The sequence below is a fragment of the Chroicocephalus ridibundus genome, chromosome Z (genome assembly GCF_963924245.1).
Source record: "Chroicocephalus ridibundus chromosome Z, bChrRid1.1, whole genome shotgun sequence".
NCBI classification, from domain to species: domain Eukaryota; kingdom Metazoa; phylum Chordata; class Aves; order Charadriiformes; family Laridae; genus Chroicocephalus; species Chroicocephalus ridibundus.
Window position 1 is genome coordinate 55,651,852 of NC_086316.1, and position 12,681 is coordinate 55,664,532.

Below are 12,681 nucleotides of genomic sequence, written 5' to 3' on the forward strand. Positions count from 1 at the left end.
GTTGTGTTACTAAAGATCCTTCACAGAAACTGTGTGATTTGGATTACTTATGAGTTTTAGTACTGTCGGAATTGCACTAGTGCTAGATTGTTATATTTTGTCTAGACTGTAAAAGCATTCATTAGACTAACAATTTTAATTCTTTTTTCTGTTTCTTTTGTCTAACCATAATGAAGGTGGTATGTAACACACTGTGTACTAGGCACAGGTTTCAGGGCTAGCAAGGCTGGCTGCCAGTCACTTGCTTTAATATATGACAATTGTTACTAAACTCACACTTTAATGCAGTCATTCTTTTACCAGTCTTCAGTGTTTTTTACTGTAAATGTTTTTGTTTGTGGTTTGTTTTTTTTTTTTACTGTAAATGACCATTCCTTTCTCCATGATTGAAAGAACTCTGGTTTCCTGAAAAATTAACACATAGATCCTAAGAAGATACAGTCCCCTCTTTTACATACGTTATTTTGGTTAGCTTTTGTCAGATTAACTAACATAAGAATCACATTCTTTATAGTTATTGAAGTTCTCACAGGTTTTATTCTAACAAGTCACAAATATGGTCAAAGTACTAGAAGTTATATATGAAGAATACTTGCATTAAATTGTTCCGCAGCAAACAGAATATGCTATTTTCTTTAAGGCACAGCTTTTGAAGAGGAGAAAAATAAGAGCAAAATATTTGTATTAATATTTTACTAATCATTACGTCTGCTAAGTAAAAGTTAAAGAATAGCGGTACTGTTTTGAAAATGAACTGCAAAATAGTAGTTATATTTCATATTCAACTGTTAGACACATTGGATAAATGGTTTTTTATATTGTAAGTGTTAGAGGCTATATTTTTCTAAAAGACTCACTGACTTTAATTTCCTATTTTTCAATAAAATTTCTACATGCTTTCCACCTCACAAAATAAAACCTTATCTGCCACTTATGAGACACTCAGATTAGTGGGAATTTGAAAGTGTCAGTTTGAAGAGTTTGTATGAGCAAAATAGAAATCCAGGAAAGATTAGGATCCAGAAATTGTAAACTTGTTTTTCTATGAACATTTATAGTTACAAAGCTGGCTGAATTTATTGTGTTTTCTGAGAAATATTGTCAAATAACATTTTTATCTTATATCTCAAATCTAAAACTTTACAAAGATACCACTGCTGCTTTCCATAAGAGCTTTTGTCCTTAAAATTTAAAAAAAAATCTGATTTTTAAGGTAGATGGTAAAAGTACAAAATTCTGCATATAACTGTAATTTAAGTTTTAATGATAAAATAGATTCAAAATTCAAAATTACTTTTTTGCTGACACAGCAATGCTGATTTCATTAGTGTGCTTTGTATGAGATTTATGATGAGTTGTTGTTGTTGTTGTTTCATCAACATACCATCTAGAGAGGATGTTCAGTAATTTAGTAAGGTGATCACATTGCCAATAATAATGTATGGTTATGAAGTGTTAGTGTATCAGTTAGTGAAATTATTGTAGTTGATAAATAATTGCATTTATTTCTTGTGCAACATAATAGATAGTGCTAAAATACTTTAATTCTAGTGTAATATATGCTGAAGTCAATATCTAGAGTTTGGGACATTTTTCCTCCTACTGACTTCACTGAACTCTTAACAGATCCAGAAGTTGTAAATATTATTTAGGGAATACTCAAAAGCTCTCTTCTGTTCAGTCAGCATTGGAAGCAACAGAATGATTTTCACTACTTGAATAATACACCAAGCCCAGCAGTGAAACTCCACACTGACAGTAGGGGGAAAAAGAATCTTCTAAGGTCTCTCAGACCTTTGGAGTTTGGTCTACTATAGATAATTGCCTTACTCTAGTGTGCATTGGCGTGATTGACTGACGTTAGGATTCTTATTTCAGGTATGCATTGTTTATTATACTTGCACAGAACAATTCCTACAGGTGCTATGTAGCTTGTAGGTTGTTCCACTGCAACTAAGTGATAATCTCTTGGCATAGGTATCATTTATACGCATACGTGCCCAAATGACTTGCATCAGTGAAAATTGCCACTAAATCACAGTGGGACTCCATGCGCAGCAGTAGAGAAACAGATCTTTAACACCTAGTGGTCCTGTGTACAATTTTGGTTTGTCTCCCCTTGTATTTCAAGTGTTTTGTGCCTTGCAGAGTACGGTCTGTGGACTTTTAAGTGTGAGCATATTTCATTTCCCACTGACAGACCCTGTTGCTAAAAGGTGGGTACTCTCACTGCCCCTCCATCTTGCTTGACGTAAGCACCTAGTGTTTATTTCATTCAGTCATTTTGAACATTTAATTATTTTTCAGATGTTGTTCTGCACTCTGCTTTGCAGCTGAACACATGATTGCATTTCCTTCTGTGATTCAGAGGTGGAAGCCGATATGTCAGGGTAATTTTCTGCCGGTGTTCGCTGGCATCTGTTAACGCCCCGTCAGTTCAGTGTGTCGCCCTTCCTCTGCCGGCATTTGTGACTCTCACGCTCCGAGTACATTTTCTTAGAGAGCTGCCGTGATGGGTGGATGCTGAAATTGCATAATGGAGTATATAGTCTGACTGGGAGCTGCAGGGGCAGAGAGATCGTCTGACTAATCTTCAGCCGCTTCTTTCATTCTCGGTTAGACCTGAGACACCCTTTCCGCTGCTTTCCCAAAGTCAGTCAGTCAGTCAGGACATGCACATATGCATTTAATAACTTCTACATGTTTTCTTCTCGTAAGAGACATTTTTTAAAAAGTTTACCACACGAAAAACTAACTGTGCTTTGTATTTCACATCCACGTATTCTTCCTTCTTTATCCCCTATATTCAAATATCCCCTGTGTATTTTTCCCCTTCCAGAAGAATTCAGGTCCTTAAAACCATACTTGTGCGGGTAAGACATAAAAAGACTGATCAGTTAGTATGCTTTTCAAACTTAGCCTTTCTCTTGTCCTGTTGAAAGTACAGAAAGAAAGGATGTTACTCATGCAAAATGGTGACTTAAGAAATTAAAAAAAAAAACAACAAAAAAAACCAAAATGGAAATAAGTTGATCTCAATGTTCCTTCTCTTCCATTAGCTGTATGGACACTTAGGCCACTGAAAGGTAGACAAGTTACTTTTCCTGTAAATATGACACCCTAAAGTAAAAATTTTTGTCCTCGTTGGGTTCTTTATTTTCCGGCTTGCGAATATCGAGTGAGTCGTCATTCACATACAAGTAGTAACTTCTGTCTTCATAGCACTGGAACTGTACTGAGTCTCCTTGGTAATGCATGATGAAGAAGTGATTATCTTCACTCAGCTATGAAAACACACAAAGTAAAGAACATGTTATATTTTTAAAGCCTTTCTACGGCGTTTCATGTGACAAAAATTCATGTATGTTGCTGGCTTGTTATATTTTGAATGCTTTTCTCCAGTAACACATATTCACCAATTTTTATGATAAATCTCTGGCAATACCTAATAATTGTGGGACAGATTCTGTGATAGCTATGAATAAAACAATACCCGTCTCCCTCAAAGGACTGAGTATTTCCAGACCCATAGTTGCATTCCTTTGCTTCACTAAAAGACCAGCAGAGTTTTCCTCTGCAGTACACCTGTTATTGGGATAATTTAGGATTTTTATCTGGTTATTTTCTTACCACAGACCTACCCTGTCAACTGCCAATAACAACAAAATTCGATCCACAGCTTTTCTTGCCTCTTCTGGAGTAAAATCAGAATCATACAGTACCACCACTGTTCTATTACCTATGGTTTTTCTATACCTCTCCAGTTTCCAATATGCCTTTTTTTAGATCCATCTTTGGAGGAATGGAGCAAAACAGCCCCTCTGTGTGTGTGTGGATGTGTTTGGGCTCTCCAGGCACCTCAGGGTGAGGATGGAGAAATAGTGACCAGAAAACACCACGCCAGAGAGAGGAAGAGTATGTGCTGCACAGTAGCCTCTGAAACCACAAGCCCTGGAGACTGGTAGCCCTGTAAAATGAGCAAAAATTGGTAAGCTCAGGGTACCAAGGAGGTGCTGAACCTGCCCAAGGCCTCCAGCAGGCACTGGCACCCATGATGGCGCATGTAACCCACACCACACCCAAGAAGGCAGCGGCGGCTGTAGGTGGACAAAGATTACAGGGCAGCATGTGTAAGCACATCTGCGGAAATGAGGGACCTCCTGTGTGACTGTGCACAGCTGCCTGGAAACCCCTGGAGTGTGGGTACGAGGCCCTGCTCCTGCGTGTGTGCACCAACTGAGGGAGCAACTGAGCAGACTGTGTGAACAGTTATCTGCTGCTGATAGTAACAGCTTCACTAGTAAAAGGCTGAGGTTTGTGTTTCCTCCAACTCACCCTCTTGTCAGGGAGCAGGGAATTTGTGGTACCTTTCGGGGAAGACTGAGGTGGTAAATGAATGCATCATAACCAAATTATTTCCTCTTCCCTTTGGAGGGATCTTTTCGAACACTGTCATCCTACCCACAAGACAGTTCTATAAATCTGACCAGCCTGGTGTATTCTGATTGTGTGCAATGCTTAAGGGGATCTCTAAAACAAAATGGAATGCTTGGGGAAAAGCAGGAGGATATTAAAGGGTACTCGCTATGCTGGAGATTACAGCAATGGCAACAACCACCTTTTCATGGAAGGAGGAATGTATCCTTTTAGCCCATATGCCGACAGGGGATGGAAAGAAAATGTCCTGCAGTTATTGCAGAGTTCACGGAAGAAACTTGAGGATACACCTCCTGTATTAGCAAAGCTATAACAGGAAGCGCTAAAACTTCCGGTCCGGATCAAGCCAGTGTAACAGCAGAATATCTACAGCTTCGATCAAAAAATTCTCTTTTAAGAAATGCTATTAAGAAGGTTGAAGACAATTTGTCTTTAGGAAAGAACCACCTTCTAGGGACTCAAAAGTGTAATATGGAAATACAAATAGAATAAGAGACTCTGGTGACTTCATGAAAAAAAAAAAAAGAAGACAGAAAACCTGCAGAAGCAAGAAGAAGGATTGATGTGTATAATGCAGAAATTCACCCTAAAGCAAGGGAGACTCCAATGGGATCTGGTAAATGTGAAGCCAAAATTAGGTGCTTGCAAAAGCAGATTGAGATGCAAAAATTAAAAATACCTGCTGTATCTGTATGAAATGGTGGAAAATCAGATGGAGATCCATCACAGGAAGATGATTTGGGGAATGATATTGTGTGACTAAGAGAAGAAAGAGATGCCGGGAGGAGAAGCATATCCAAACACTGCTAGGGCTGGGAGTTGCAGCGGGTCATTGAAAGAGCTCTTAGAACAAGGTGTTTTGCAAGAAATCATGATACAGATAATTCCACATTGTGGCCTAAGGCGTGGTTAGGAAGGTTAATGAGCAAACCTGGAGAATATGGTTCGGACTACTGACAGATGAAGTTGATCTTGAGGACAGCGACAATGACAGTAGTCATGCCTCAGAGAGCATTTGCAAGTTCCAAGAAAAAAACAACTGGTTTTCAGTTATAGATCTTAACTGTTTCTTTGCCGTTGCATTAAATGAAGAACCAATCTGCAGGTTAGTTTCCACATTTAGTGACAAAAAAATACACCTTTGCTCATGTCCCATAGGTGATTCACAATGCACTTGCAATAGCGTATATATGCTCATGTTAGGAAAATGCTACAAATGTTGTCTCCACAGGCTAAAGAAAAAAACATTGTCATATGTAATAATATCTCAGCGATGGAAGCTACAGAGAAAGATGTTATCCAACTTTTAAAATAAATAGACTCAAAATGACCTAAAGTCAGTTTGAATAAAGCACGATGAGCCCCAGGCTAAGTTCAACTGCTGCACTCTAAACCAGGAAACAGCTAAAAGATAAGGAGGAATGGATATGGAGGCTAGCTGAAAGAGAACAAATCATCTTACATTGCCACGGCATGTTACACAAAGGAGTACAGGGCACACTACAATCTGCATTTTGCCTCAGATGAAACAAGGAAATGAGCACATGATCAAAAACTGCATGAGTCATACGATGACGATAAGCAAACTAGTAAAACTGAGCTATTGCCTTGCTTGCATCAAAGAAGCTCTAGACCTTAGGAAGTATTACAAATGAGTTATGCGGACTTTGGATTTGTTTTGGCTGTTGCTGAGCATGCACAGCACCAAGACCTTCTCTTTTTCTCACTCTGCCCCAGCGAGTAGGCTAGGGGTGGGCAAGAGGCTGGGAGGGGACGCAGCTGGGACAGCTGTCCTGGGCTGGCCAAAGGGATACTCCATGCCGTGTAATGTCACGGTCGGCCATAAAGACTGGGGACTGAAAGAAGAGAGTGGGAATTTTTTGCTTCCAAGGTGGCTGTTGCTCAGAGACTGGCTGGGCCCCGATGTGCTTATGGGAGGAGGTGAGTAAGCACTTTTGCATCACGGGGGTTTATCTCGACTCACAAGTTTTCTCACTTTTGCTCTTGCGGTTCTCTCCCCTGTCCCACTGGTGGGGAGCGGGACTGAGCAAGTGGCTGTGTCAGGGCTTGGCTGCTGTCTAGGGCCAACACGCCTCAGTGCTTTTTTTCTCACAGCTGGCCCTGTCCTGACAAACAGTAGGGCAGCGCTTCCAGACCTGGGGCAGTCGGTTCCAGCTGTATTGTACAGCCCTCCACGTGGAAGCAAACCGTGGCCTGTACCCTGCTGCCAAAGGGGTCAAGAAAAATGCTTTGGCAATATCAGCTGTAGCATATACTCTGACACATTCAACTCCTGTTCTTATTGGAGCTCTAGAATGTCTGATACGGCAGCACTCAATGTGGCATTGCTTTGTTTAGGCCAGAATAGTCCACTGTTGGCTTCCACCCTCAGACTTTCCCACTGGCCGTATGGGAATACTGAAGGGGGAGTGAGCCTTGCTGATCACTCCTTGGATCTCCAATAGGTTAATCAATTTATGGAGCCAAAAGAAACCTTCAAGCTGCATGCCGGGTGCCAAGAAGGACTGCAGTAGGTTGACTCCAGCCAGCAGCCAAGCACAATAAATATGGCATTGTCATAACTGACAAGGTCAAAAGTTCTGAACTAAGGTAATTCTGTGCGCCTCACTTGCCAGATTTTTCCTGTTTGGAGTTTTGTTTTCTTTATTTTGGCCTATTTAACTGAAGAAAAGAGTAAGTCCCTCAGTAAGATCTGTCATGACTGCGTAGCTAAGCTCTGGCTTAAACTGTCTCTGTCTTGCTTGGCTTCATCTAACTACTCAGGAAAGTAGAGAGGAAGCATAGAATAAAAACTGTTACATCTCTTAATGGATCTTGGAGAGCTGCAGCCCCTCAGATCTCAGTCCATCCAGGCAGGGGAATTTCAGTCAAAGTTTTGGGAAAATGCTGTTGAGTTATAATTACCTAATAACACTGCATTTTCCACCAAGGGACAACAACTTGAAGAGGAGCGGTCGAATCTAGTGATAGAATTGTTGACTTCCGTAATCTTTCAAGCAAATCTGTCAAGTCAAGAGGGAATTTAGAAGGGGTATCAACCAGGAAAGGAAAGAGAAAGGAAGGTTTGAAACTGAGCGAAAACTGAGTGCTACTAGTACATAATAAGAGCTGAGAGGGTTAAGTATGCATATGCAAAGGACTGAGGGTGGTAATGTGTCATGAATAATAAAAGAGATGTGTACTTCTCTGATAAGCAACATAAAATCACTAAAAACTGCACTTCTGGAAGAATTAAAAAGTGATAGTAAAAATGTATAATTAATAAAAATGGTAAAATAAGAACATTAAAACCTATACATACATGTAACAACACAGAATGTGAACAACCCTCCTTGATAATTCCCCCCCATCCACCCCATTTTTTCCCCCTGTACTGCCTGCTCCTACTATCTGTTTAGCTGCTTGTGTCCCAAGGATACAGGACCAGCTCTGATATGACGAGGCTGCCTAGTTTTGGTCAAGACTTCTAAGGAAACTGCTAATTTAGAAGACAGCCTGCAAGAAGATAAGGCATGAAACAGTATCAGTCCAGTTGAGAACTCTTGGTCAAATCTAGCCATTAATGTCAATGGTGAATGTTAAATAAAACTCATTTCAACATCATAAGCACATGCTGGTTTTTTTCAGAAATTACTGGGATTAACACTTTCCTGTCCATGGACTCCATCAAGTGACAAAGTTTGTAAATGTAATCTTACTTGTGCTAAAAGAAACCATGCTGGCTAGTGGGAGAATTATAAATGTAAAGGAATGGGAAACATCCCTTCATTGTCAACATGTTGTGGGGACATAGATGGGAAAAACTTTTCTGTGAGGGATCTAAAGGGAAATGACACTCTGTATGTCTTAATTCATTCTTTTGTGTGGTTAACTGCGTTTGCTTGTACAGTATTATTAATTATTGTAAGAATGCTCTATTACAGAGTTAAATAATTACAGTTATAAGTAAATGTAAGCCTGCTCCTGAGTGAACCGCTGGGGTTGACCTTTTGGCTGCTGCTCCAGCTGGGCCCTGTGGGTGTGTGCCCTGCATGAGGCAGTAATGGCACGTATGACGCAGTCTTCTGCTCTTGCCAGCATAGTGTTGCAATAAATACTGGTTGCGATCCGTGTTACCTTCCTGACTAAAGCCCCTATCAGAATAAGATGTTGTTATAAACTATTATTTGCTGTTACGAGCTGTTATTATATTATTGTGGTAGCAGCCGCCTAATTAATGCAAGATGTTTTAATAAATATTGATTGTGAACTGTCTCTCCACAAGACTGGGTTAGCCACATGGAAATTTACAACACTGCGTGCAACTCTTCCTGCTGGTATAAAAGCTGGCTCCACAGATTCTCGTGTTTCTGGTAATTCTACTGGCAGTCTTCCAATAGAAGAAGGAAAATGCCTGTCTTTAAGACTTACTGTTAAGTGCTAGCAGCCTAAATATCACATCGCAGCACCACATACCTTTGTTATTGGCCATAAGAAGTATTTTTCCATCTCAGTCAGCTACTCACACACTTTTTCATCCTTGGGACAATGGAAGCTTGATTCATCTCACCAGAAATTATTTCCTGATCAGTGCACTCATTCTAGAAGGTTTAGTAAGAATCTCATGATTCAGACTTGACTATCATTTTCACGGCAAAATGTTCAAGTGCCGGCCACTGTTTTCTCCTCACACAAATGAGTAACTTTTTCTTTTTCCTCCTTGAAGGCACCAGCAAGAAACCATGATGAGTGGATCACTATCTGTCTTGTTAGGTAATAGATAGGTTCTCAGAATGAGTTTTTCATTCTAATTATCTGTTTAGAAACCCGGTGTGATGAATAAGTCTCTCCAGGCGACTGTTACACCTCTTCTTTGCAGCTGTCCCTCAAAACGTGCAGCCATCAAGACATTAATTCTTCCCCTATGAACAGCTCCACAGAAAAAGGCATATCTTTGTCTATTAAAAAGTGCATGAAATAGGTTTTAGAAGAAGGCAATATGACTGTGACAGTTTACATCACACAAGGAGGGGACTGGAAGTGGCCTTATAAATTTCCTAAGCTTTGTTGCTTTCTCCTGTGTAGAACAAAGGAATATTTGTGGCAAGTAAGTACCTCAGCAAGGACCTAAACTGAAGGACCCTCTTGCATTGCCCAGGTTCAGTATGCAGGAGATTTGATCATTAATTATTAATTTAAAAAAATAAATAGTACTGTAGCTCATACCTTTGAAAGATCATTTCAGAATGACTTCAAACAAAAAACTTTTTCTAATTCTAAATGAACAGAATTCCTTTCTGATCTAGGAGAAACATTAGCAATGTTAGAAATATTAGGCTGGGAATTTTAGGTTTTCAGTGTTTCAGATTCACTTTTATGAAGTTCTGAAAGCTATCTGATCCCTTTAATTTTGCTCAGTGGAATTGGAAAGATTGTCTTTTCAATCCCCTTAGACAGTAAATCGACTGGACTACAACACTAACAAAAATTAGTCTTAGCTACATTTACTTCATTTTTCATTTTCTCTAGCTTAGAATATCTGTCTAAGGTATCTTATTTAACAACTAGAGTAGTTTCCTTCCTGTGTTCACGATGTTTTACCATTTCTATCTAGAGAAGAGCCAACAAAATCAAGCTTTGGTGACAAAAACATGTTAAGAAACTACTTGGCTACCTGTATTTCTATACACAATGCATTACTCCTGATTTATAATCATCTGCTAAGAGAGAATTCAGTCTGAAAGTATTTTAGGGACTACTTTTAATTTCTTCTTTATATTAAATTATGTATCTTTTATGGTTTTATTATTTCCCAGAAGTTTTTCATTGATGGATTCACTATTTCTGAAAAACATCGTTACTCTTGTAATCTGACCCTTCTAGATCTGCTAATACACTCATCCAGATTTTTCAGACATTGTCTAAGAATTTGTACCAGGTGAAAACTATTTTGCATTTTATATAAGCATAATAATACAGGAAACATCTTTGCCTTTTATGTTTTAATTGAAAGTTAGATATTTTGCCTGTAGATTGAAGGATGTACTCATACATACAAGTCACGTCAAAGGTACGGAACAGTTCTTATTTTCCTTTTTCTGAGGAAAATGCTAAAAATCAGCTGAAGTAGTAAACAGTCACTTAATGAGTAACAGCAGGGTTGCATTTAGCTACACTTTTTTTACACCTATGTTTGCATACGCACAATCTCATACACATTTTTTATTTGTTTGATCAAGATTATATACCTGTTTGAAGTCAGGATCTTCATGCTCACATGTTTTCATGTTGCATCTTTCCACTGAAGGATAATCTGGCTCTGAACAGGATGTTTTTAAGACCTGTGTTTACAACAACCCAGATTGGTAATTTTGTCTTCATATTTTGCTCTTTTAATCCACCAAATGCAGCATTAATTCTAAAGAAAACTCTCCTTTTTATGGAGTTCATTAATGATTACATTCAAATTATCCACGATGAATAAGCTGGTAAATTCTTGAAACACTTCCAAGAATATATTTCTTTGTTACCATTTGCAATGCAAAATGAATTGGGTTGAAGGCAAATGCTGAAGACAGTCCTTCAAACTGTTTAAGGCCCACATTCTATTTTGCAATGCAGCCAAGACTGAACCATGTTACAGTAGAATACCAAAACTTTATCACAGGTAAGGAGCCTTGTCATCTTCCATATGAGAATTTCCCTTGAGATTAAGAAGATTATTCATATTCTTCTGGAAAGAAAGGTATATGATCCTTCCAAGTTTTTTACATATTTGGGAGACACTAAATATGTCTTACCTCATTTTCAGATAAGAACTGCTTTTAATCATGTCAAGAAACATAATCTGGTATAACCTGGTACTTTAAAATAGGGAATTGGGAAGTAAAATCCTTTAGGGCTCAACACTCAGTTCTTTCTCTGATTTGGTGGAACACCTTTCAAACAATTAATTTATGAAAAGGTAGTCTCAGAAAAATCCTTTCAAAATAGTTGTTTTTTTCAAGGGCAGAAAGGAAAATCCCAATGGGATAAACAGTTATAAACATAACAAATGGATCTTGCAACACACATTTACACAAATAATTTCAGGAAATAGATTTTATGGAAAGTCATCCGTGAATTAAAAACAAACAAAAAACATCAAAGACTTAATTTGAGGAAGTATTGGGCAATTTACACCATCATGCATGGCCAGTATTAGATGAAGGGTCATTCTTTATCTCAACATAATCTGTGTAAACTGAGCTTCTTAGACCTTTGCCCTGTTTTAGACCATAAATTCCAACATAAAGTTCTTCCTCAGACAGATTTTGGTAAAGGTTATAACTCTCCAATAAGGAAAACTATCCTTGGCTGCTCTTCCTGTGATAAACAAACCTTCACAAGACTGGAGAAAATGGGAATGCTCTGACACCAGATGGTAAATGTTTAAAACAGAATAATACAGTTCAGCTGTATTTTCTTTTCGTCATATTCCTTATCCTCTAATTCTGGTTGGTTAGGAGAAAATAATTCCCCTCTTAAACTAATCTCTTTCCAAGACAGCATTCCTGCTTCTTCCTCCCCTTTTGTTTCCTGCGTGTTTTCTGGTTAAGAAGCCCCCTCTCCCTCCACAGAGACTGAAACCCAACATTCCCAACATGCCCAACATGGCTGAATACGAGCCAGCAGTGTGCCCAGGTGGCCAAGAAGGCCAACAGCATCCTAGCCTGTATCAGGAATAGTGTGGTGAGCCGGACTAGGGAAGTGATCATCCCCCTGTACTCGGCACTGGTGAGGCCCCACCTCGAGTACTGCGTTCAGTTTTGGGCCCCTCACTACAAGAGGGACATTGAGGTGTTGGAGTGTGTCCAGAGAAGGGCTACAAAGCTGGTGAGGGGTCTGGAGGACAAACCTTATGAAGAACGACTGAGGGAGCTGGGGTTGTTTAGCCTGGAGAAGAGGAGGCTGAGGGGAGACCTTACCACCCTCTACAACTACCTGAAAGGAGGTTGTAGAGAGATGGGGGCTGACCTCTTCTCCCTGGTGACAAGTGATAGGATGAGAGGAAACGGGTTCAAGTTATGTCAGGGGAGGTTTAGATTGGATATTAGGAGACATTTTTTCACTGAAAGGGTTGTTAAACATTGGAATAGGCTGCCCAGGGAGGTGGTAGATTCACCATCCCTGGAGGTGTTTAGAAAAAGGGTAGATGGGGCACTTAGGGACATGGTTTAGAAGTGGCTTTTGTCAGGGTAGGGT

The 12,681-nt window shown here is 39.4% G+C and overlaps 1 protein-coding gene across 1 annotated transcript in view; it reads right to left on the reverse strand.

The window, feature by feature from the left end:
* Positions 1–824: 824 nt before the first annotated feature.
* Positions 825–12,681, reverse strand: part of LOC134509061 (uncharacterized) — a 41,522-nt gene continuing 29,665 nt past the window's right edge. The window contains exons 8-9 of the mRNA XM_063321531.1: positions 10,686–10,778; positions 825–3,284 (exon numbers count right to left, since the gene is read on the reverse strand). Coding sequence (XP_063177601.1) covers positions 3,096–3,284; positions 10,686–10,778 — 282 coding nt within the window. The 3' untranslated portion in view covers positions 825–3,095. The remainder of the gene's footprint in view (positions 3,285–10,685; positions 10,779–12,681) is intronic.